This window comes from Hermetia illucens, chromosome 2, assembly GCF_905115235.1.
Source record: "Hermetia illucens chromosome 2, iHerIll2.2.curated.20191125, whole genome shotgun sequence".
NCBI classification, from domain to species: domain Eukaryota; kingdom Metazoa; phylum Arthropoda; class Insecta; order Diptera; family Stratiomyidae; genus Hermetia; species Hermetia illucens.
In genome coordinates this window covers 107,042,789-107,070,158 of record NC_051850.1, presented here as the reverse complement: position 1 = coordinate 107,070,158, position 27,370 = coordinate 107,042,789, and the positions used below count along the sequence as shown (strand labels likewise).

Here is a 27,370-nt window from a genome sequence, read left to right as displayed (position 1 = left end):
TGTGACACTTTACTGCTAAGTGAGCGAAAAATTTTCTCACTTTGATTATTTACAATTTACGATGCCGAGGAGAAGACGACCTGGGTTAGGTCGTCGCAGTCAATCAAATGTGCGAAGAGCTACCTCACGTGCTAACCGCACTGATGACCAGAGAGAGACAGATCAAGAAAATAGTCGTATTGCTATGTCAGAATTGCGTTATTTAGTGAGTGATAATGAAGTAGATAGGCCTAGAATACAACGAGTTCGTGCACACCAAACACAACAACAACAATCACGACATAATGAAATTGATCGAATCCGCAGACGGAATGCTCCTGTGATTCTTGAACGACCTGCATTCCACTATGATCCGGCAATTGATTATAGTGCCGACAAATCGGTAACAATTGGGAAAATGAAAATAATTTGTAAAGATTGTAAGGCGTTAAAATACACTCATGAATCTACTGGATTATGTTGTGCAGGAGGCAAAGTAAAAGTGCCACAATTGCTCCCATCACCAGATCCTTTACGATCTTTAATTTCTGCGATTGGAAATGATTCTAAGCACTTCTTGGCCAACATTCAGAAATATAACAGCTGTTTCCAGATGACATCATTTGGCACTACACATATTATACAGGACAATTTCATGCCCACTTTCAAGATATTATATACCAGAATATTTTTTTATAATATTCAATATGTACTAAAATGTATGTATCGGAAATAATTAATCGACAAATTTTTAAAAATTACAGAAGGCAGTACGAGGCCGGATCAGCTAGTCATAAATAAATCTCATTTTAAACCCATAAACATATTCTACTACCGTATACTGATGCATATGTCACATATGTATATGTGCACGCGCAGAGTGCATCCAGCGGGAATCAAAGGCAGCGCTTCCTTACAGATTCATGGATTAATAGCAATGGATCCTACTGGAATCAAATTTATTTTCACTCTTTTGTTGTTGTTTTAATGTATGAGCTTTTTGAAAAAAAATTGTTGGATTTGAGTCATTGATTTTTGGGCAGTGAAACGATATGTGCAAGTGTTAAGGGTAAAAATAACCGTTGGGAGGGAGCTTTATATATTAAAGAAAAAAACATAAGTTCGTATTTTCCATTGTTAGATATTCATAGAGCAAATTATTGTTTTTTAAATTGAACAGATACTTTTCATCCGTTGTTAGCCAATTTATTTCCTCCAAATAAAAGTTTTTCGAACGCAACTTGTATCCTTCTCCAGCGTTAATTTTTATAAACCTTTTATCAACCTTCACGTTTATTTAATCATTTCATCCTATCCTTAATTTTAAGTGACGTTAAGTGGCAATTACCAATATTATCCATACATATATCGGTTCTCCAATTACAACTACCTATTTATCTAATCTAATGGCCGCCGTTTATCCTGGCCTTGGTCAATAGATGCACTCGGTACTCAACAACAAATCGACGTTTAAATACTTATTGATAATTTCCTTCAAATAAATCTATATACATTCGAACCTTATGTTCATTTAAGATTGATGATTAGCTGCAAACACAGAAGTCGTTGCAGTCGCTGCATCTTTCTCTCATAATCATTATTTTTTAGCGTTGCGGTTCATTATGCTCTGGCATTTAAGGACTAGCCAAACAGAAAGCAGACCGTGGACGGGGCAGACTGTCCGCCGCGAACTCTGTATTATGAAATATTGCATCATCTCAGTCAAATAGCAAGCGGTTTACCGCGGCGGAATGCGAGCACGTCGTGAAAAATTACAAAGTTCGCAACGGACAAGAAAAATGAATACCAAAAAAAGTAGTTCTTCCCCATCGGACATCACCTTGGGAACTAAATTCGAAGCGGTGTATATTCAACTACTTTTTGCATAAAACTAGTCCGCAGTGAACAATCCGGTATCCCGGCGAAATTGAAAGACTGACTAGGCTGACCCCGACCAATGTGCGAGGCCAGATAAAAGCGGCAGGATCACTTTTAAGACCATTCGACATCAACAACGGTCTTCGACAAGAGGATGCCCTATCATGCGTCCTCTTTAACCTGGCCCTCGAGAAAGTGATCCGTGATGCTGAGGTAAATGCAAGAGGTACGATCCTCTTTAAGTCCACCCAACTACTGGCCTGTGCTGACGATATCGACTTCATGGGAAGAACGACCCGAGACGTATAAACTCCCTTCATCCAGACCGAGCAGGCGACAACCAGCGCGAGATCATGGGCTGCACATCAATGAAGGCAAGACAAAATATATGGTGGCAACGTCAGCACCGAAAACCAACCAACCAACAACATCAAACCCCACTGGTCAAGCGGCAAGAATAAAGATAGGAGACTACAACTGTGAGACCGTTGACCATTTCTCTTATCTAGTTTCGAAAATCACAACCGATAACAGCTACGATGATGAAATCCGCGCACGATTGTTGGCAGCCAACAGAGCCTATTTCAGCTTACAAAAACTGTTTCGCTCGAAACTTTTCACCATAGGGTCAAAGCTCTTACTATACAAGAAAATGATTTTGCCAGTCCTAATGTATTCCCCGGGAACTTGGGTTCTTAGCAAGAAAAATTGCGAACTCTTGGCCGCGTTCGACATCAACAACGGTTTACGACAAGGGGATACCCTATCATGTCCTCTTTAACCTGGCCCTCGAGAGAGGTACGATGTTTGACACAAATTCTTAATAAAAAATAAAAAAAAGCAAATCCCTTAACATTCAACTTTTAACCATTGTGTTGTCACGAAATCCACTTTACCTACCAATGTTCAGTGGTTGGAGTATTTGATAGTTTTCGGTGTATGAAATTGGAAATTATCATTTTCTTCTTCTTTAGCCTTTGTCCGATTCGGAAACACGCTGTTAATTCACAATTAATATATTTAGTAAATGATTATCAGCCGAAAACGTTTTAAAGAAATTTTCAAATATAATAGTTTACAAGAAACAAAAACACGTTCGTCTTATATGCGGTACTTATATTTTCAGATGTTTTAGAATCCAGTAAATTCAAAGGAAGCAGTAAAATGTCAACCTTTAATTTTGCTAATAGTAGTATAATTCCATCAAACTTGACTGTACTATATGTTTTCCTATGAATTCATCTTATAAGTGAATAAAAAGCAAATAAAAAACCAATATGAACCTTATCAAAATACTGTAACTCGCAAAAAGTGGTTAAACCGACTGCGCATCTTACACATCAAGCCAATTCGAATATAGTAAGTTTTTAAAATATAGTAATATGCTACTATTAACTTTATTTGACCAGATATTAGAATGGGAAGTATTTCGAGGCCTAGAGTTTGTTCTCATTCTGGCTCGAAGGCGAGAATCTGTTTGACTGTCAAACCTTTCGCATGCAGTGAAAATTCTTCCCCTCAAATATGTGAAGTGTATTCTTTTCTCATAATATACACAGAGTATCAAATCAGGGATATCGATTGTAAGATTTCGTGGCTAGCGGTATCAAATACAAATATACTTATCATAAAATACAAAAGCTGTCGTTCTCAGAACATATCTAATACAGAATGCCTTTCAGTAATTCACTGCGAAACTCCTTCAATTCATGCCAGGAATAGAAAATTTTATGGTAACATAAATCATCATCATCAAGTTAAGTAATTGCATTCAGCTTTACTAGAAATTATGCTTTATGGGACTTATTTGAATTTATAATTACTTTCAGGAATTATGCTTTACTTTCACTGGATATATTAGCTATTTTTACAATTGAAGAGAGAGTCCACATGTTACTGGTGAAGGAATAATAAATAATAATCGTTGGCGCAACAATCCATATTGGATCAGGGCCTTCAAGTGTGTTAGAGCACTTCATTCAAGACCGTAACGGTACACTACAGTACACTGTAGGAGGCAATGTGGTCAGCATTGCGCTCGCCCGAGATTATTATCCTGATTTGACTCAGGTACTCATTCACAGCTGAGTCGACTGGTATCCGACGTCAAGTCACGATACATGGTTGGTGAAGGAATGGCTCATCTTTAAAGGCTCTCATGATTTACAGAAGTTGAAATAAATAATTGCGGTGGATTGGTTTTACTTGAGAATAGCGATATCGCTGATTTCATATTCTGCTACGAAAGGAAACGCACTAAATCGAAGAAGAATGCTTTCAAAATTGAAAAAAATGTTCAAATGAGAGACCACAATATAATTACAAATTGGGAAACCGGAAACTGGACGCTTGAACTATGAAAGGTTTCGTGTATTTCTTCTATAAAGATATTTGACTGGACATTACCTTGCACGTAATATATGAATATATTATGTGAGAATATTCACTTTCGGGTAATATTGACATTCAAAATCTTGGATTTGCAAAGGAGCGACAATTTTGACCTATTATAACTTTGTTATAATAGTGCGATTTCCACCAAACTTAGCAGGATCATGCTTTATGCTATATCCTATATTGTTGCAATTATGTGGAACTAGAATGAACTTAAAGGGGGTTTGCAGTCAATTACTAAAATTATAGTAATGTACTATTATTAATTTTATTTGAACAGATATCGATATGGAGGGTATTTCGAAGCCCAGGTACCACATAGTAGCAGCCTCGTGATTTTTTTCAGATATTTCCGTTGGGTAGTTTCTAAGAATGGGTCCGTTAAAAAAAGATCACTTTCCACCCCCCATACTCTCCCCTTTCCAACAAATGACAAAACTAAGACCGGCTTCAGAAAGTCCTAACTGAAACTTTTCATTTGATATTCCACATGACTATATTCAATGGAAAATAAATGGCACCCCGTTTGGCATGTATGGGGACCCCCCCGCTAAATTCGCTGTAGAATTATGTAACTCACTGTATGCGTGAGTGTTCACAGTTCCTACCTTCCACCAAAATGGTGTGAATCGCTACAACCGTCTCTGGGAAAAATGAATGACAGACAGACAGCCAGTAAACTGATTTTAATAAGGTTTTGTTTTACATAAAACCTTAAAAAATGCAATTTCGTTTATTGATACTAAATACATACGAGTAGCTAAATGACAATAATACAAAAAATAAATTTCATGAAATATTGGTTCAATTGGGAAATATTTTTTCCTGATAAAGCAATACTCGTGGACGATACCACTAGTGGAAAAAATTATCTTGATTCTGTACAAATATTTTGATATATTTGAAATAAAAAAAATGCTCAGTGCAAAAGAAAATTGCTCCTATATTTGGAGCCGCTATCACCACAAACCTCTTGGAAGATAACCAACTTAACTCGCAGCAAAGGCATATATCAGGTTGTCCACAAAGTTTTCGCACAAATATTAATGTGACAATTAAAAAGCAATTAGCAGACAAACCAAAACAGCAAGTACAACATGTGATATCCCAATGGAAAGGTCAGAGTCCTAACTATAAAATGCATGGTAAATTATCCTTGAAGGATCAGTGTTGTGAAGGATATTCAAGGATAAACATGGAATTCGACAAAGTACACTTTCGTCATTGCATTTTGTACGAGTTTCAAATGGGGACGAAGGTGCCGAAGGCGATTGAAAATTTGTCGAAGGTATTGGGTGAAGGAAAGGTAAAGCGCAGGACAGTTTACGATTGGTTCGAAAAATTCTACAGCGGAGACCTGACACTTGAAGATGAACCTCGCTCAGGAAGACCCTATACGATTGACGACGATATCCTGCGCAACAAACTGGAAGCGAATCCTTTTCTTTCGACACGTGTGCTTGCAGAGGATCTCGGTGTATCAAAATCAGGAGTAGCAGTAGCCATTACGCGTCTTGGATATGTTTTGAAGAGCACAAAGTGGGTACCGCACGAACTGACTGAGCGAAATCTTGCCGATAGAGTGAGAATTTGCTCCGCTAACCTTTTACGGAACGAAAACGACCCTTTTTTGAATCGATTGGTAACTGGCGATGAGAAATGGATTGTGTACGAAAACGTAGCGAAGAAACGAGCCTACACTCATCGAGATCAACCGGGTCCATCGGTAGCAAAGCCGTCTATTCATCAGCAGAAGCGAATGCTCAGTATATGGTGGGACGTTCGTGGCCCCATACACTACGAGCTTTTGGGACCAAACGAGACCATTACCGCCGATAAGTACTGCGAGCAGCTCGACAGATTAAACACCCAGCTACGTTCGAAACGACCAGCATTGGTCAACAGGCGAAATATTGTCTTTCATCATGATAACGCTCGGCCGCATACATCTTTAACTACTCAGCGAAAATTGAGTGAGCTTGGCTGGGAAGTTTTGAGTCATCCTGCGTATAGTCCCGACCTTGCTCCTTCTGATTACCATTTGTTCAGGTCCCTCCAACATTTTCTGGATGGTAAAAAAATGACTTCTGAAGCTGACCTCCAAAGTGCACTTCGCACGTAATTTGAGGGGAAGAGGGAAGAGTTTTATAGAGGGGGGATTTTGAAGTTGCCCGATAGATGGAGGGAAGTCGTATCTAATGGAGGCAATTATATATTAGATTAAATAATTAAAGGTTTTTATAAACTTATCTGCTGAATTCTGTCTTTGATTTGTGCGAAAACTTTGTGGACAACCTGATAGATTCTGGATATTGGACTCAAAAGTCATTATTTGGGCTATGAATCATGTTCACTCCGTTGCGGAGAGGGGAGCAACTACACAATATCGTCTCATTTTTTTAAATTTTCCATGATCATCATCATTCAAAATCACCTACGTCACCTTTTTCCAGCATCATTATCATCCCTCAAACTTGCACCAGCGAGACAAGCACAAAGCCGAACATAAGCAACAATAAGACAACCTGTATCCAAATCCGAGAAACACTGGACAGTTACCTCCTATATCTAGGACATAACAAAAGCTTGGTAACTACTCCATTGATACTTCTTTCGGCGACCGCAACTTCTACGTGAGTTGTATCATCTTCGAGGTAAAATTCCAGTAGAACTTCAAACGCAATAAGAACTAATTCTAAATATGTATCTTGGAGGATGATACTTCAATCAACTCTTGAGTTCAGCTGGTATATGAGTATTTCGTTTCCATACAAATCCATACCTTTACTCTTAGGTATAGCTTAGATGAATATTCATAAAATAGATACACAACTACTCATAATAACGTCGCTTTTGGCCATTTCAATGGCAACTAGGTTTTTGTCGTTTATACCTCCATTTACATTGTGCTCTCAAAATAATAATTGAATACTTTTGTCATAGTGGGAACATTGAGGCGCAAATGATCAGATTATGGAGAGGTCGTGGGATGCCTGCGAGCAAAAATCTAAAAGGCGCAATACTTGTAACAAACGACATTTTACCACGCTAAAATGATTGTATAATGGAACACATACCCATGAAGGAATATTGCATCAAATTCGTATACTTATGGCTGCAAAATTACTTCCACTCAGATACAACTAGGTCATTTAGCACACCCAGTTGTCAAGCGGTTTTTGAAGTGGATATTGCAAATTATTTAGTTTTTGTGGTTTTTATTTATTTAGTTTATTACCTATTCCTTTCCCGATATGGAGTAGTGTTCAGCTACAAGTTTGATTGGAAGAACACCTGCGGCAAAATGTGGGTTGAATGTGTTGATTGTTCTTCGCCTAGACAAACAGTACAATAAAGCTAAACTTTAGGAAATATTTACTCTAACGTGCAATAAAACGATAATTTGTCGCTTAATAGATACTTCTTAACAACTTTAAATCACAATTTCACGAATTTGGTTTTTTTTTCCGGCAGCTATATGCTGAATAAGAGAGTAGTGAATTCAACTCTCCCTAAAGTACCCTCGTACTTCCATATTTCTATCACAAAGCAATAGCGTGAGGGGGAAATGTAATAGTATGTATATTACGTATATTATATTTCCAGTATACATATACTGAAATCCGAACAGACATTTCTACTACACATTTCGGAACTGAATTTGCGAAATTTGTTCTCCCATCATCTCCCCAAAGAGGATGCATGAAACGTTTATGGTTTATAAATATAATGATGCGAACACAGCCGTACTTGCAGATCACAATTTCTACAGAATCTCCTTGTTCTTATTCAGTCCTAACTGTCAATAAAGAACCTACGCCAAAGGGATACTTTTCCAACAGTATTTTTCATGTATGTACCTAATGCGAAGGATTAGTGAGAAAAGCGTATCTCATTGTGATTTATATACAATTCGGAAGCTAGACGCTCTAAGATTTCCTGGTTTTCTTACATAAGAAAATTAGGCTGCATACCGGAAGCTGGACGCTGTGTATTTCTTTTATAAAGCGATTTGAGGCAAATTTGGCCTGTTATAACTTTGTTATTAATAGTGTGATTTCCACCAAACTTGACAGGATCATGATACTATAGCCTACATTGCTGCAAAATTTCGTGATTCTGGGATGAATTTAAGGGGAGTTTCGCAGCCAATCACTAAAAATTATTGTAATATACTATTATTAACTTTCTTTGAAAAGGTATCAACATGGAGGATATTTCGAAGCAGCTCGTGATTTTTTTAGATTTTTCGGTTGGTTAGTTTCTGAAAATGGGTTTGCTAAAGAAATGATCATTTTCGACTCCCCACACTCCCCACCTTTCCAGCAAATGTCAAGACGAGGACCGGTTTCGGAAAGTACTTACCGAGACCTTTCATTTGATACCCCACATGGCTATATTTTGAGAAAAAAAATGTACTCCTCCTTTTCCATGTATGGGGACCGCCCCCCCCCCTTTAAATTCGACGTACAAGGATGTAATGTTTCACACAAAACCTTAAAAAATGAAAAGGAATCTCTTATTTTTTCCAGGTAAGTGCACAAAACGAGTGGGTGAAAAAAAATAAATGGATGAAAGTACATAGTTGAATTATCTAATCCTATGCATCCTCATCTATTGCTGCATCTAAACTTTTTACTTTTTAATTTTACGCTTAACTTCGGCGATCAGACAAGTACCATGTTATGCAGTCTGAATGTGATGTAGGAAAATGGGTCGGGAATGATCAGGAGTAAGAAGAAAAGAGCAATTCTTCATACAATAATAAAGGTGGAGCTCAAAATATAAACAAGTCGGGAAACCGGAAGCTGGACGCTTCAGGTACGAAAGGTTTTGTGTATTTCTTAGCACGTAGCACGTAATATATCCATATATTATGTGAGGGTATCCACTTTCAGGTGATATTGACATTCATAGTCTTCAATTTTCGAAGAAGCAGCAAATTTGAGGTATTATAACTTTGTTAGTAAAAGTGCGATTTCCACCAAACTTGGTACGATCATGCTCTATATTATAGCCTATATCACTGCAGAATTTCATGATACTAGGATGAACTTAAGGGGGGTTTCTAACCAATTACAAAAAATTGTAGTAATATACTATTATTAACTTTATTTAAACAGATATCGGCATGGAAGGTATTTCGGAGCCCAGGCACCATATAGTGGCAGCCTCCTGATTTTTTGCAGATTTTTCGGTTTGGCAGTTTCTGAGAATGGCCCCCTTAAAGAAGTGATCACTTTCAACCCCCCGTGCTCCCCACCCTTCCAACGAATGTCAATACTAAGATCGGCTTTGAACACATGACTACATTTGATGAAAAAAAATTTGACACCCCCCTTTTGCATGTATGGGGACCCCCCCTTAAATTCGACGTAAAAGGATGTAATTCACTGTAAGCGTGAGCGTTCACAGTTTCCACCTTTCTACCAAATTTGGTGCCAATCGCTATAACCGTCTCCGAGAAAAATGCGTGTGACGGACAGACAGACAGACAGTAAACCGATTTTAATAAGGTTTTGTGTTTACACAAAACCTTAATAAAAAAGAATACAGCCAAGTTTAAAAACGTTACTCCACTCTTAACTCGATTCGAAGATTATCTTCCGAAACTAAAATGATTTTCTCGATTTAAGTTTCCGTTTCCTACTTTGTCGTAGTGATGGAACCTAGTAATGACGATTTTCTAAGGAGCCAGGGGTGAAAGCTAAAATTTAGTGGTAATCACCAGGCACTAAGGGCTGAAGGCCCACAAGCATGTAGATAGGGCCACGAACGGCGAACTCCAGGTTCTACACTCCTTATCTCAGCAAAAAAGGCACGATCGAGATTAACTTACTTTCTCCAGTAAAGGAAAGACTATGACAGCCAATCATAATAAGAGAAAAAAAAAATTAAATTTCGAATGCGACGATGCAACTCTGAGCGGAGGACAACACTAAGCGAATTGATGAAGAACCTGAGCATATGCTCAAATTCTTCACTTATTCAATTAGGGATCAACCCAATGTGTCCAATCTGTCACCATTCCTGACTCCAGGCTCCAGTTGGCGTCACCTAATCATCAAATCTATTAAAGCAGAAAGTCTTAGGGGCTGCCTGCAGAAAAGAGTTGCAAACTTTACTATGGCTCCCGGAAGACACAAAGTTCTTGGTGCATTTGCGAACGACCCAATTTTCCGAACACAGGACACAATATTTGACCGTTTGAATTCAACTCTGCAGATAATCCACAGTTGATGCTTCCGAAACCGATACACGGTGAACGTTAGGAAGGTTTGACTAGCTATTTTCACTAGAAACTTTAGATGGGGTGGCTACACACTACCCACCTTATCAGGGATCGAAATTCAGCCAAGTCAAATATTTAGAAGTACATCCCAACTATAATATAACACGGAAACATCATATCTAGGAACAATATAAAAATTGCTTTGGAACAGTAGGCCTGCGATTCGTAAGACCTATGGACTTCTGGCACAACCGATTCATTGGATATATTTTTTCATAAGAAAACCCATTTTGATGTATACCGAGGTTGAACTTTGGTAACAGAAAAAAACTGCTAATTTTTTCTCGAAATAGTTAGATTTATCTCGATTATCTTTTCTAATAAGCAAAAGACTTCACATATCTTTGGGATTATTCTCCATGTCGGTTAACCACCTTTGAATACTTCGCATTTAAATATAACCACTCTTTTCGGCACTCTTGAAGCATATCAAATGAGCACAAGTACACCCTTAACAATATATTCAGCTTGCCTCTGCTACCTGTTATTGAGAAAATATCTGAGTCCTCGGTCATTTTAGGTTTATTTGCACTAAAATCACCCATGCGAAATTTTGTAATACTTCAGTGCCGATAGTCATTTTGATTTTAAGAATTTTGACCTAGAATTTTGCGTTTCATCCCACTGTGGAGTGCAGCATATTCACAGGAAAACAAGTTTAACTACTATGATTATGATAACGATGTTAAGATTCGTAGCAAACTTTCCATTATCGTGCTCTGTGCAATGACTAGCATTGTTGCTGTCTTTTGTGCTCGGAAGATAAATTTAAGGGTTATTTCATTCTTAAATACAGGGAAATACAGCTCAATAAAAGGCTCACCTGGAAGCGGAATATAGTTCAAGCTGACATACACAAAAAACGCCCTCTCTCTAAACTGCAAATATTGACTTACAAATCTTTATTACATGTTATATATTGGCATATGGAGCTCTACGAAACCTCCCATAGCAGCGATCGCATGCATATCCGCAAAACTGTGCTCCATAAAGTTTTGGTTGTGAGAATAATGCTGAAAACAAGTCGTAATACCGGAAGCCGGGCGCTTCGGGTATAAAGGTTTTGGGTTCATCTTATGTGAAAAACTCGCACTGCACGATTTTCCATTCATACGTAGCTAATAATACAAAATATTCCGTCATATTTTGCCAAACCCCAAGATACGCATATGTAAATACAAATCATCGACATAAATACTATGTTCAACCTAAATAAACAAACATTATCTATTATCGTATGACGATGCGTGCATATTATATGTGCGTATCTAAATTGGTGTAACGCGCATAAATTAAAAACCGCTGGTAACCAGAACACACATGTCTATCATATTAGTTACTACCGTCAACCTTTATTGGCATATACACATACAGTAGTAGACATATGTACTACTTGGAGTAATCGACACTGAAAGACAAATAACTAAAAAAAAATCAAAAAAGGAAAACTAAAACTTTTCCACCGCCCCGCCCTTCATATAAGTTCATACATGTCTTACGTGCAATAAATTTACCTGAAATGCGAAACTTTGACCTCCTATAACCTTGTTAATATTGGTTGGATTGCCTTCAAACTTTTCAAGATTATGTTTATTGTACTCCTGGGATCAACTTAAGTGTGGCTTTCCGGTAAAATTGCAAAACATGGTAATATACTATTATTAACTTTATTTGTGCAGATATCGGAATGGGATGCATTTTGAGCTTAGATTTCATATAGTTGCAACGCTATGATTTTTTTCAGATTTTTCGGTTGGGTAGATTCTGATAACGAGACCTACTTCACTTTTTGGGCACACATTTTTGCCCTATCTCCCCTATGTTTCACCCAATATCAGAAAAAAGATCAGTTTCAAAAAGTACTAAGTGAGCCCTTTCATTTGATACCATGACCATGTTTACGAAACAAAATTACACCCGCCTCTCGCATGTATGTGAAGCCCTCTTTAAAAATCAACACGAAATGGCGCCACATATAAAGGGACACACAAACCCCGCATCCTCACCAAATTGCGTAACAACTGGTTCAGCCGTTCCTGAGTAAATCGGGTGTGACAGACAGACAGACGAACAGATAGACATTGAACCAATTTTAGTAAGGTTTTGTCACAAACCTTAAAAGTGAAGTACTTTGATAGTAAACATCTAGAAGATCCTGCCCAATCTAAAACCATATCGACACAGAGATAACAGCAGTTTCGGAAAAATATCTGGTGAAAAGGAAAATCTCGTTAATGATTCATAATTGCCAAGCACATCCACATGATCGGGCGCTGAAAAAGATAAAGCTTATGCTTTTGCTAGCGAATACTACATTACTACTACAACTTCCTGTGAACAAGGGAGCTAAAGCTTGCATACATGTATAATACCTTAAGGAGTATTTTCCGTAAGGACTTTTTATTGTATATTCCGCTATATTCCTAAGGAGAGCCACCTTCATTATAAAAAGATGTCACTTGCTCCATGCGTGAGGTTCATAGTTCCAATATCTTTTTGTGTTAGTTAGGATAAGCTTCCCCGAATAAATTAGGCGTAACAAACAGATGGAGACGGACAGTCAATAAAACGATTCTAATAAAATTTGATTTACGCAAAAACTCAAAAAGCGAATCGTATGGCTGCAACGATTTCAAGGTTTGTTATGAGTGGATTGCATGTTTGCTGTCTTCAATTCAAAGTGACGAATTATCATCTCAAAGAATGGTGAATAAGCTATGGCAAAATGTACGAAAACGTCAGTTACGCCTAAATATAAATAATTCAAAGGTTAACCCTAGATGAAAACAACAATTGTGCGACATACCCATTGAGTTCCTTTGAACCAAAGGAAATAACCAAGGAAAATTGATAATCCTATGAAATAGCTACGAAGCAAATACTGAAAGTTTATGATAAATAGCTTCCATATTAGAAATGAAGAGTTTAAGCTGTTATGACAAATGATCATAGGAAAAAAGCTTCAATAGTTCTTGTTTTGATATACTTCGTACCGCGAGAGTTTCAAAGAAATAGCTACAAACTGCAAAAAGTTCAAGGAATGAATGAGAAATGAACTGGAAAGTTCCATTGTGGTACTGTTGGGTTATTCATCATTTGCTTCCATCTTCGTGGGAGGAAGCCAAATCTCTGCAAAACACCAGGCATAACTTGTAGGTTTAATAATACTTTTGAAACATTTGACTTCGGAGAAAAATAAGAAGAAGAGATTGCCATGATTCATCCCTCTGCAAAAAAGTTCTTTATGAACACAGTAGGACTTTCGAGGAAACTGAATAATGAATGGAAACTGCGCAGTTTGCGACAGGGCAAAAGAAGGAACATTTTATTGTTTCTTCCATCAAACAGCATTGGCATTAGAAGAGAGGTGATTAGATTGTAGTCCCTCAATAAACTATCTTGCCGGAAAGTAGAATGTTTGAAAAGTTTTCGTTACATCTTATGAGAAAAATAAAATCGTATTATGAAGGTTTCGAATCCACCTTATCTAGCATATTTTTCCCTTAGTAGGACTTAGGTGTTAAAAATAGCCTTTATACATACTTTTCCGTGGCATCATTATTCTATTCTAGCCTCGGCGTTAATAAAGCTATAGAAACAGAAAGAAGAAAATATTCCACAGGAACTTTTCATTTCATTTCCAAGGGTTATGCAGTTGCCCGGAAATGCAAGACCTAACTAGTATACGCAGTGTGCCAATTAAGTTTCAGGACTGGTCTAAAAAAACAAATTGAAAAATTGCAAAAATGTTTATTTTTTCGAAATTATTGTATATACACACCATTCACGTCTATACACTATTGGGCACGTTCGGCTAACCGTTTTAAGGGTTTTTTCGTAATCTCCTAAAATGGTTTTAGTTCCGCGGTCACTTTTTTTGAATACTGGTAGTGTCCTCAAAACGATGCCCCTTTAAGTTCAATTTTGGCTTCGGAAATTAGCCCGATCGGGGAATTAGGAGGGGTAGTGAAGGATACTCACAAAAACTGTTGAAACGACATCGGGTTGTGGGCACGTGCATTGTGCAGCAGAAACGAATCCTTTGGTTCACTGGTTGTGGTTCGCTACTACACTAAGGGTGTTCAAAGCACATGAATCGAAAAGCACCTATAGTAGACCATTGCTACACTAAGGCTACCAAAAACACATGAACATGGAAGCAACGGAATTTAACTTTGCAAGTGCTAAGGAGTCACAAACTTCGAATCCACCTGCGACTTTGAGAAATCAAGCACGGAGACACGGATTTTGGAATCCTCATCAGATTCATGTTCCCCCACGGAGAAATCTGTAGAAGAGATACTCTTCACTTCACTGAAAAATCTGCACTCAGTATCTACGTCGCGATCAGGCGGAAAGGAGGCTGTAGCATAATAAGAGAAAATGGAAACTCGGTCTGTCGTTGATAATGTAGCCTAATTCTTTCGAAAAATGGAAGAGGAAGGCTCGACAGAAGGAAACTTCAGCCGTAAAGGAGAGATCTACAGACTAAACCTTGGTTGTCAGACCCTTCTCTTCTGCCTTTACCAGCTAAGCGGAAGAAAGGTAGGCTGATGTGAATGCAACTGGTTTAATACCCGGACACCGTGAACTTGGGAAGGCTCCCAGTCGACGGCATTGGAGGGAACTGCGAAAGAAGGCGAAGCTTCTTGGGAATGAGAACATACTTCAACATCAAGTATGGGAATATGCAGAGAAATCGGGCGCAAGTTAGCGGAGCTTTCAGCGCAAGGAGAGATAAACCGGTAGCTTCTGAGCACTGAACACAACAGACTCTTCAGTTAGCGACGGTTTTCACATTAAAGTACACTTATATTTACAAACACAAAGGTTAATCACCTGCAGCATAGCAAAGCCTCTTCATTTCTACTGCAAGCAAGGCTGGAAGACTACCAGGACTGCCATTGTATATTTCTTGAACAAGAGCCATGGGTTAGATTTAACAAAATCGGGGGTATTGGATCATTAATAGGAGCTAAGATTTTCTTTTATGAGAGACCTCCAAGACCGAGAGAATGCGTCCTGATGTTAAAACTGTTAAAGGCAACCATACTAGGACAATTGCAATGTGATGTGAACGCTCAACATTTTTATTAGGGACGTAGGAAATGCAATCCTAGAGGAGAGAAGCTATTTAATTTTATCACCTCAGCTAGTCTAATGACTGCGAACGTGGGGTGCGGTCCTACGTTCGTGACGCCAAGAAGAAGTGAAGTAATTGACCTAACAATCACGGCTTCAAAGTTTTCAGAGTTAATTAGAGACTAGTGGGTACTAGATTAAGCCTCACTCTCACCATCTCTTAGAATTCAGTCTGACTAATGCGAGTGAACAGACAATAATACAAAGACGGAAGCCTAGGAAAACGGATTGAACAAATATGTACAGTGAAGTGCTTGGCAACAAATTATGGCTTCCTAAGCGTCTAGGGGTTCATTTAGGGATAGAAGATTAACTGGAGATTGTGAATTATAGACTTTTAGAGTGCTTTGAAGAGTCTTTTCCGATTACGCAAGGCAAACGTGATACGTAGGTAGGTAGGTAGCAGTGACCGCTCCGAGGAGTCCAATTGGCGCTTTGGTGTGCCGTTTTGATCCCACAAACTCCTAAAACCGTGATTATTGTTATGGGAGCAGGGAGGCAAAGTCCAGCCAGCTCGGACCTTCAGAGCCAGCCCGTCCTCAAAGAATGGTTTACCCAGTTTCCGCAACCTGACTCTAGCCAGGGCAATCGCAGAGAGAATGCATGAGGGTTTTCCTTCCTTCTCCGCAGCTTCGGTAATGCAAATTGCAGGCCCGCGCCTTCGCCATCTCAGGCCCGCGGTTGCTAGGTAGTGCGAGTAGACTACGCTCCCGACAGCCGCCAGCGGAACACCGACTGTATTCGCCAAAGGACTGCCACGAGCAGAGCCTTGACTGGCCAACCCGTCAGCCCACTCATTCCCCCTATGTTCTTATGCCCGAGAACCGAGCGGAGAGTGACCTTGAGCATGCCGCCCAGATGGCTGAGCGCGTCTCTGCACTGCCCCACCAGCCTGGAAGATGTCGTCGCTAAGTACAAGGCCTTGATGGCCGCTTGGCTGTCGGTCAGAATGGCTATATCACGCTTGGGGCTCGAATCTCGCTCCAGCCATCGGCAGACTTCCAATATCGCCAGTACTTCCGCCTGGAATACACTGGCGAAACCTGGGAGACCATACGACTTGGATACACTGTGTATTCGAGAAAACCCCCGCGCCGACTCCACAGACAATCTTTGATCCACTCATAAAGAATACTGTATCATAGTCTTGCAACACGCCCCCGTTCTTCCACTTTGCCCTGGTTGGAAGATCCACAGCAAAGTTTCTCGTGAAATTCAGCTTGCGTGTGGCATAGTCCGTGGGGGATGCCCAGATTTACCGAGGTATTTCATCTAGGCTGTTGCTGTGGCCATAGTACTTCGCTGCCCAGAATATCTAATGTGGAGGTCTAGGAGGAGGAGATGCAAGAGTACATTGAGAGCATCTGCTGGGCAGGACTGCAGAGCCCCAGTAGCACCTGCACACGCAGTCCTTTGAATCCTATTAAACTTCGTTCTATTATATTTTGTCTTCAAAGCCGTACGTTATAGAGCCGTACGTTAGGATCGGCCGCACTACAGCGGTGTACATCCAGGTGTACTCCTCGGCTGGAGACCCCATTTTTTGCAAAAGTTCTCTTGCAGGCATAGAAGGCTATACAGGCCTTCTCAGTTCAATGTTCAATCTCCAATTTAGCTTAGGATCCAGGATTACACCCAGATACTTTACATTAGAGGAAAGAACCAATCTTTATTCATTCAGCCGTGGTAGATGGAATTCAGGTATCTTGCTGGTGAATAGCATCAATTGCGTTTTAGTTGGGTTTATGCTGAGTCCGCATCTTCTGGCCCACAGGCACACCTTTCGCAACGCTCATAATGGACAGAAACATCCCTGATACTAATATCACCAAGTCGTCAATATATGCCACCACCTTCACCCCGCTGCTGTCCAATGTACGTACGTTTTGTCGATTACTATTAACCAGAGCACCGGTGAGATGGCGCCACCCTGAGGCGTGCCTCTGTTCACAGCTCTGGTCAAATGCTTGCCTCCCAGATCCGACTAGATTATCCTATTTAGCATGGATATAATCCAATTTGTCAGATACCCCTCCAATCCAATACCAGTCAAAGCTTCGCAGATGGCGTTGGTACTGATGTTGTTAAAAGCTCCCTCTATATCCAAGAAGGCAACAAGGGTATACTGCTTGTACTGCAGCGACCGCTCAACCGTGCCAATTACCTCGTGGAGGGCGGTTTCTGTGGATTTTCCTTTGAGGTAGGCATGCTGGGACTTAGAGAAAGGCGTTCTCTCCATAATCGTCCTCAAGTGAATGTCAAGGACGCAAACGTGGTACTGCAAAAACTGAATTGTGCTTGTAAAAGTAAACAAAAATGAAGGATGATTAAATTTCAAGAACTTAGGTAAAAATATAAAACACTCGTAGAACGTTCGAAGCGAGACTTCTTGAAAGTATACTGTGAGGAAGTGAAAGGCAAAAAAGATACTTCCAGGCTGTGTGTAGACCGCAATTGGGATAAGACGGCCAAGTTGCGTTCTCTTACAAAACCGGATGGAACTTTTACGTATTCCAGAGTGTCTGTACCGATTCTCTTGGAAGTACATCATCTGGGAGAACAGGCGACAGAAATGAGAGGGAGAGAATTTGCGATTTCTGCGAACCTTTCAACACGAAATTATTGCAAGGGTAGTTTAAACACTTCAAAAACAGCGGTTACCAATGAAAAAGCAAGAGCGACTTTACTGTCAACTTCAAAGCGTCAAGGAGAGTATAGAGCACTTAGAGCTACTTCTGAGAAATATTTTCCTAGCATGCCTAGCTCTACGGTTCAACCCTCCAACTTTTCGAAGAAGTGGAAAAACTGAGCGTTATTCTAGACAAGAAAAAATAAATAAATATGTAGGGGTAAACATATTGCGAGCTACCACAGCTTGTGGGCTATACAGGCGGATGTTTCCCTCGAAATGGAGACTTAGGCATCATATAGTTATGTGGAAATACTGTTGCAATCATTAGGCCGAAACTAGAATTTTCCCTGTAACGCAGCCTCACTGCAAAGAACTGTATGTCAGGAATCGAGTACAATGGACCACCACGGTTTAAGTGCTCAAAAGCCTTGCTTCCCCCCCACACACACCCGACCACTGTTGATATCCTTATCTATTAAGGGCAGACTATACTTTGGACTTCTTTAATGTAATGTGTAGACCTATTCATCTCAAAACAACAACGGCAATAAAAATGAATCTACTTCGATTTCCTAATTGTGTAATTAATAGCTACAGCCCGATTAATATTGAATACATGAATGAAAAGTCTTGAAATATGATTTACAACTTACTCATATTTTGCACAGCTTCATCAAAAATATTTAGCACTTTGAAAAATATATCAACAGCATCGTAATGACTTACCTGTAAATAGAAAAAAATTCAAAAATTAATAACTATTTTCATCAGATGGACAATATAATGATGATTCATTGTGCGTTGCGAAAATATTCAACATTTGCAGGTATTCAGCCTTTCTGCCTCCTCGTGGTTAGCACGAACAGAAAATTACTTCCCATCATCTCTAATCTGATTAATGAGTACAAAAAGGACATCTGAAAATCATTACGTTTCTCACCATACCATTATTGAGGATCAATAATTCTCGTCTATTTCCATGCAATAATCCAGAAAAATTGTTCATATTTCATCTCGCTAGGGAAAACATTTCTGATTATTCTTTAATCTGTTTTCCCGATGAAATTAATTTCACTTTAGATAAGCACCTACACAGTCCTCACGGCATTCCCAAGCGTAACTCAAATGCCATTACGTAATAGAAATGATATGAAGACATTCCTTCACAAATATACAGAAATTCACTTTCATTCGGGGCAATTGGATTTCGTGTTCATATGTAAGTACATACGGCATTTATCTTGAGTTTATATCATGAATTTATGAATGGCTAAATATAATCCAATCTATTTCAAGGTACGAAATCAGCAGACCTGCCATATACATAGTCGAGATTCAGTGCATGGTTGTTGGTATTTCGAAACATTTTTGCAGAAATTGCCATTAAAATTCATATTTGTATACAGGGGCACTGAACGGCCATTTTTTGGAAAGGAAAATAACTGAATCTTGAGTCTAAAATACTAAATATTTATGTATACACATCCAAAAAATATTATCCTTTCGATTATTTATTTTAGCTATTAATGTAAAAAAGCGTCGATCTGATGAAAGCCGCTTGGAAACACGTACCCTAGCGTCTTCTTGTTAATTCGTTTAAATTATGAATTTAGCAAATGTATCATTTCACGCTGTCAAAATAAATTTTATGGTTGCTAAAATACTTTACACATCTTTATAGGCTCAAACATTTTTTAAAAACGAAGAAATCGAATGAAAGCAAGGAAAATATATAAACATTATTACACAAATGAAAAATAACCATCTGCCCTGATAAATTTGAAAGGAAGGAAATATTTAGCCGGTTAAAAAATATCCTTCTACATTTTTGTCAGAGAAAAATATACAGGGAAATTACCAAACTTAACGAAATACGTGAATTGATTTACCCTTTCCCCTGATAATTCACTGAATAATCATTTAATCTGCCCCTTTAAAACTCAATGTTGATAATTTTTTTTATAGAATAGATTCATTTCAATCTTAAATTCTCTAACATGAACTTCAAAAAAGATGCTAACGTGCAATAGATACTCACCAATGGAAGAGTTAACATATTAGTGGACATCTTGTGCGTGGCAGTTTTTTGTTTACTTCACTTGAACAAAATCGTGATTTGGCGATAATGCAAGACAACAGAAATCTGTTTTCAAAATAAGTACATATTTTTATCTTTCACAATTTTATATATGACAATGTTCGTCAGCGTTAGAAGTATTCTTAGATGATTCAACAAAAGAAATATTTAAATGTTTTCTTCATAAATCTTTAGTCCTGGAATGCATACAAACGTTGGAATTAGAGAAGTTGATCGGTGAATTTTGATTTGCCTTTGTGGACCCGTCTAGAAATGTACATCGCAATCCCCTATATGGAAAATATATTTTCAGAACAGAGGAGCGTTTGCCATTCTTTTGATCCATTCGGCCGTAAATTAAATGATAGAATCAATGTTCCAAATATTCAGCAAACGATACGTAATGTAGCGAAATTTCCATTTCAAGTTATGCAAATTGGAATGTGTGGCAGTCAAAAAAAAATAAAAACCCTCAATTGTACTGACATTCAGAAGTATATTACTTAAAGGGAGGATGGAGTCTGAACCTTATAAGCAAAATTACCGCATGTTTTGTACTTCTATCTCAAAAACCCACGGAAGCAACCATCCAAATTCTGCTTGCATTTTATTTAGCATGACTTACTGGCCATTTTGATCTCTAGGATTCACGTTTGACATTTACTTTCTTCGTAGCTTTTTCATTTCTAACACTGTTGTACAGAATCCTAGCGGTTTTTAATGGCCTGGTGCACATTATGTTTGTCCTTAATAAATTCGAACGACTCAATCACTTTTCTTCCCGGGACTCCGAAAGATTATTTGTCCATATTCCTCTGTTTGGTTTTATATCTGTGTGTCCCGATATTTTGTATTGGTTAACCGGCTTTGGTATTGGAAGAGATCGACCAGGTTCTTCTAAATTTGAGCAGCTATAATTCTTGTGAAATCTTCCGGCCGGTAACAGTCTCTCCATTTTAAATTGGCCACGATGAAATGGTCAGCTTGTAGGGCATCTTTCCACGACCTGTACTGGATGCTCTCGGGAGGGATGGCCTTCTTTGAAAAGACTCTTCTTCATACTCTGCAGATTATATGCAACAAAGTCGAAGTAATCCACTACCAACCATCTCTGTCTGTTATATGCAATTTGTTTGGAAACTGTTATACCTATTGGCCCCAAATTGGGTACAAATGTTGAAACTGTGAGCTCCCATACATGTTGAGGAAGTGTCCGCATATATTCAAAAGAGGCGTGTAAATTCTCTTAAATCAAATATAGTAATCTCGATATCAAATGAAATGTCTCGATAGATACTTTTTCAAGCAGGTCTTACCTAAAGGACTGCGGCAAATGGAGGAACTAACGGGTTAACGGTTGCACACATAAATCAGAGCTCCATTCTCAGAAACTGCTGTGCCGAAAAATTTAAGTTTTTCTCCAGATCGAAAATAGGTCACAAGAGGATCCGAATTGCCCCATAAAATCATTTGAGAAAGCATTTGGAGAGATGGCCGGAGGCCTCGACCTCGAAGGTGTGACCTCAGTAAAGGTAACTCAAATAACTAGAATGCATAATGAAAATATGCAACGCTGTCATGCTGAGGTGGGAAGCTCTCTTCAATAGGCGGTCAAAATATTGGTGAAGTGGCGATACCGCAAAATTCCTGCTGCATGCTTTCGAGTAAGAAGTGCCAGTGAACCAGAAGCTATTATAGAAATAAGATTAAGCAGTCCATACGCACCAGCAGTTGGAAGTACTTTGAAGAAGTTTGTGGGAAATCAGATCTAAATGCTTGAATGCAGAAGCGAGAGAGAATGGAAATAATAACAATAACGTGCCAGAACCTCCTTATTAATATATGTATGTTGGATTTCTTCACCATACCTAGCCGAAGATAAAAAAGCTCCGGGATTAAATATCATCATCAATAGAGCCTGTAAGCTCGCTATTACCACCAGGCCAAAATCCTTTATCAGCGTGTTTTAAGCATGCATGATAGCATGGTAGCAGTGGAATTTACATGGTGATTTGATGTCGGGTACCAGTCGTCTCAGCTATGAATGAGTACCTGAGACAAATCAGGATAATAATCTCGGAACAGCACAATGCTGACCACATTGTCTCCTACAGGGTACCGTAATCCCATAGTGTTGTTGCGCCAGTGATATTATTATGATAGAAGGAAATTTGCCCGCTGAACTAAAGATGCAAAAGCTAATTTAGCAACTGAAGTCTAACAAACAACCAGGAGATCCATGATCATCCCACCCAATGTCCCTTATAGACTATCACAGAATTTCCACTATCATCAATATGGGACAAGTTGATTTCGACCAAGCCCGAAATTGGTTACCACCACTATATATAGCTTCAAAGCTGATTTTCAAGTACCTAGGGGTGATGGTTGATGCGGAGATCAATTTTAAGGGACGTCTCGACTATGTCCAAGGGAAAGTGGCATATACCAGCATTTCGCTAGTAAATATATGACCCAACATTGGAACTGCGTAATGGTTCGCTTCACTCAATTATACACAGCACCAATCTACAAGGAAGTATTAACCTATGAAATCAATCGAAGCAAGGTAGAAATGACCCCTCGCTCAGTGACACTAAGGTGTACCGCCACTTCACAATAGCTACAGGCGACGTAGCGTGTGTTATCGCAGACAAAATTCTGATAGATGTCCCGGTAAGTGCCGTCTGTACGAGAAAAGAAAAATTAAAGTATCTTAAAAAGAAAACAAGTCGGAATACTAGAAGCTTGCGCTTCGAGTATAAAGGTTTTGTGTTCATTTTATATGCGAAAATTCTGCGTACATTTTTTCATCCGTATATAAATACAAATCCTACATATTCCTTCATATTTTTCCAAACTACAAAGTATACGTACATATTACAGATATAGATATTATCCTCACCCTAAACAAACAAACTGCCTACTACCGAATACTGTACATATACATACGTATATAAATTGATCGTACTCATATTTCCGAGTTATTCGTGCATGAACGCTTATATATGTACGTATATTGAATACTGGTGTTTTAATATACAAACATATCTATCTGAATTAGACGCTACCCGCAAACTTCATTCATCATCGTCATCCACGTTGGAACAACAGGTATCCGATCTAAACTGCTTTAGTAACTCCGGACACCACGGTTTTGCGGCGAGATCCGATATCCTTAAAAGCTGTCTGGCGTCCGGACCTACGCCATCGCTGCATCTCAGGTAGGGTCTGCCTTGTCTTCTTTTGCTATCATAGATATTGCCCTTATAGACTTTCCGGCACACCTTATCAAATTTCGTGACAATCGGTTTAGCCGTTCCAATTTCTAATAAGATATGTTAGTTTTAGGAAATATCTGTCACTTTAGTGTCATATGGGGTGCAGTAAATTTAGACAAAAGAACTTTGTAGGATTTTCACCAAATTTCATAACATCATGCCTACCCTATATTATACATCGAATAACTTTGATTTCAGGATGAACCTAAGGAGGTTTAACCGATTTTAATAAGGTTTTATTTCACACTTAGGAAGACGCATCTAAATTTGTTTAGGCCACCTTTACAAAATAGAAAAAATCATTAGCACCTCATGAATAATGGAAAATTGAGAGAAGAATCAGACGGGAGTGCAATTCATCTGGTTTTCCCTCGTAATATCCAGGTTAAGGGTTACTATATACAGTCTCCTCCGCGTGGAGAATCTATTAGTATTTTTTTTATTTTCCTTCATGCCATGGAGTTTGCATATTATATTTTTCAATTTATTTTTCCTTGGAAGACCAAAAACATAATAATTTAACGCAATACCGATGAATGATTAAGAGTTTTAGGTCCCTTATGGCGTGGAAGACGCGTAAACTTTGTTAAAGACGTTGATAAATACAACGGAGCTGCAAAATTAGTCACTCTTCTGACATATGATATATATATATAATAGGTAGTCTTACCGACCTAGTTGACACTAGTTAAGTAGTCTTTTTTAACGGCATGATTTTATTGTCACTTCCTAGATCATTTCAATCCTTTTAAAAGTTATGTGCGTCAATGTACAGATTTTCTGACATCCCGTGTTTTTGTTCCTTAGTAAAGAGACCACTATTTATTTGTGCTCATCTACATACCGACGATGGGAATCCTATCATCTGACTACACGCAGTCTGGCCTACATAATCTAGTTTGCGTTTTAACACTCAGTTTGTAAATCCTCTACAAAACCAGAGTGACAGTTCCTTAGTTTCTTCCACATATGACTTCTGGATGTGCCGATAAAAAGTTTTCTTCGAAATTTTGCTGTAACGCGGAGGTTACAGATCGATATTCCATATTTCACATTCAGTATTCATGGTTTTACTCTTTTTTTCTGCCGGTTTGATTGAATTCTAACTCTGGGCATGCAATACAGATATGATGTGAATGAGCTAGAATAATACAACAAAGCACCATTTACCCTTAGGAAGAGAGGAGAATTCATTATTCAATTCATGGCCTCTCGAGCACAAATATCAGTTGTCAGTTTTTCTCCAAGCTTCATACTGTTAGAGAAAATCAATTATTCAAAATATGTTTACACAGCGCAGTATATCCAAATATATCTACCATTGAACCAAACTCAATTAGATTAAGTCCGATTCCAGCCTGAAGGAGGTTTCAATGAGCATCCTAATACCTTTATGCTGAAAGCATTTAGACAATGCCGTATATTCATAGAATATGAGAGGCAACGAAGGCGTTGGCATTGGCTTTAATAACTAATTCACTGAATTCGAATCAGAGTAGGTTTCAGGAATCGAATAATGCTTGACCTTGTACATTATTCATCTCCAAAGCATTGAACTTATTTACTGTTTTCTACGCAATTCTAACCGAAACAATTTTCCAATAACTCTGTTGTTTTGGAAGAATTTAGTAATGTAATACCTTCTCACCAAACTAGAAGGACTGATAGCTATCTACACCCATCAACAACAATTTTCAACAGCACGGCGGCCTAAAATAAATTGATATCGTCAATGCAGCTTTATCTTGGAAATTTTTCCAAATCAACAAGGCAACAATAACGTCGACGCGACGCTATAAAACACTTTTGATTAAATTGGTTCTGATTTTTAAACACGCCACACACATTCGTTTGCGTATGCAAAAGTTAGAATAAAATTGAGTGGAAAAGAAATTCCGGTGGAAATGTTCAAACTTTAAAGAAGGGGAAAATTATTCAAGTTTTATGGAAGGAGAAACTCATTTCCATTTACATATTTTGGCTTTTAGGCGTACTTTTATGCTCCTGAAATTTGGCATTGACAATGGAAAATGCCGGGGAGAAAAGGAATTACTTTATAATGCAAAACAAGATTGCGGCAAGGAGGAAAGCTCAACGATCCTGAAAAAGTCAATAGTTTTGCCTTTAATGACATAGGTGAAATGATTTCAGCACTGCAAACAATTTTAGTGCTTTGTTTTGACAGCAGGGAGTCAGAAAAGAAACTAAGAATGGTATGAAGATGAAATCACCAAGAAAGGAGTTCCAATAATGATGGTGCCCACTATTCTTATAGCGCGACACATAACTATTTTAACCTGTGCATTAAGCGTTACTTCAAAACATCATAAAAACCATTCAACTTTCCGAGCAGTTAGAATACACAGCTCCCCCACCATCTACTTCGAAACTTCGATATCCGTTCAATCAAATGAGAAAAGACACCGCTTACCACTTAAAACATCCACCAACAATAGCAACATAGTCTGCTTTAAATACTATATAGCTACAACTACGCTCCTCAATTTGCCCCTTAAGGACTCCCTGGAAACTGAGGGAGCAATTCATACTTACTCTAACTCGCACCCTGCCAACGATGCCCGACGTTAAAATTACAAAAAACTTGGGCTGAATTCGGCTGACGTCGGTGGTTGGTGGGAAGACAGGTGAAAAGGATATGAGCCATCACGTTAAACTGAAAGGAAACTCCCCGTGCAAACATTCTAAGAAATGCTTGCGCCTTTCGTGGTGGAATCAAAACGTTCCATTTATATTTTTGGTAGACTGAAATATAGACATAAAGATTTTTCTGTGCGTAATGGCATGAGATTTACTTTTCAATTTGTCGAGATAAAAATTGATATGTGGAAGAAAAGTGCGGAGGAGAATAAAAAGAGTGAATAAATCACAGGATCAATTCCATGTAAATGTATTTTATGTTGAATCATGTGCTTTGTATTTGGGTGAAAGCCAGGATAAAATCTTCGCTGCGAACACAACAAGTATTTTGCGTCTCGAATAACATGAAGGTTAACGGTACAGGTGCTCCTTATTTGCTATGATATGACAGGATTTGAATTCAAATTTCAACAGGTTGAACAAAATTCTTTCGCGTCATATAAAATATCTAAAGAATTTGTGTAGATTATATATAGTATTTGCGTTTTCCACTTACTCTGTACATATGGAAAAAACTTGAGATTAACGAACTTTTATTCAAATGTGTCTATACCCCCTCTTTAAGAATAGAATAGCGGAAGTCTATAACAATCTTGAAGGTGGTTGACAAAAGGTTGAAATTAAGTATTTAATGAATGCATACAAACCTATGAGCCCGTTTTGTCCAATTGCAGATATATAGTTCTAGTATGTTATGCATATCCAATAATAGTCAAAAATCCTTGCGCTATCGGTAACGATTCTTGATGATGCGCTTCAGCTCCCTTGAAGCAACCCCATATAGCACAGAAAAATTGTTTGGTACGGGACGACTTTAACTTCACGTTAGTGTTGAAATAACTGCATTTCAGATTTCAGTTCACAACCACAACCAATGTGACCCAAAAATACAAATTGTTGATTTTCCGCACCCCAATGCAAAACTATGATGTCAGACGGTTTTACACAAAAAGTTAAAAGTAGCTTCCTCCAGTTTGGATTATTTCCTTACTCAATGCGGGCTCCGAGTGAAGTACAAGTTCCATATCTCGAAATCA

General features: G+C 38.5%; 1 protein-coding gene across 2 annotated transcripts in view; it reads right to left on the bottom strand.

Annotated features, from left to right (window-relative positions):
- The window catches only part of LOC119650214 (cAMP-dependent protein kinase type I regulatory subunit), a 193,179-nt gene that overhangs the window by 118,890 nt on the left and 46,919 nt on the right, over nucleotides 1-27,370 (bottom strand). The window contains exon 1 of one of the 2 annotated variants that reach the window (XM_038052780.1): nucleotides 20,356-20,536. The exons of the other annotated variant lie outside the window; for it this stretch is intronic. Within the exon in view, the coding sequence (XP_037908708.1) occupies nucleotides 20,356-20,385 (30 nt within the window). The 5' untranslated portion in view covers nucleotides 20,386-20,536. Of the gene's footprint in view, nucleotides 1-20,355; nucleotides 20,537-27,370 lie in introns of those variants that run through there. 2 annotated transcript variants of the gene reach the window in all.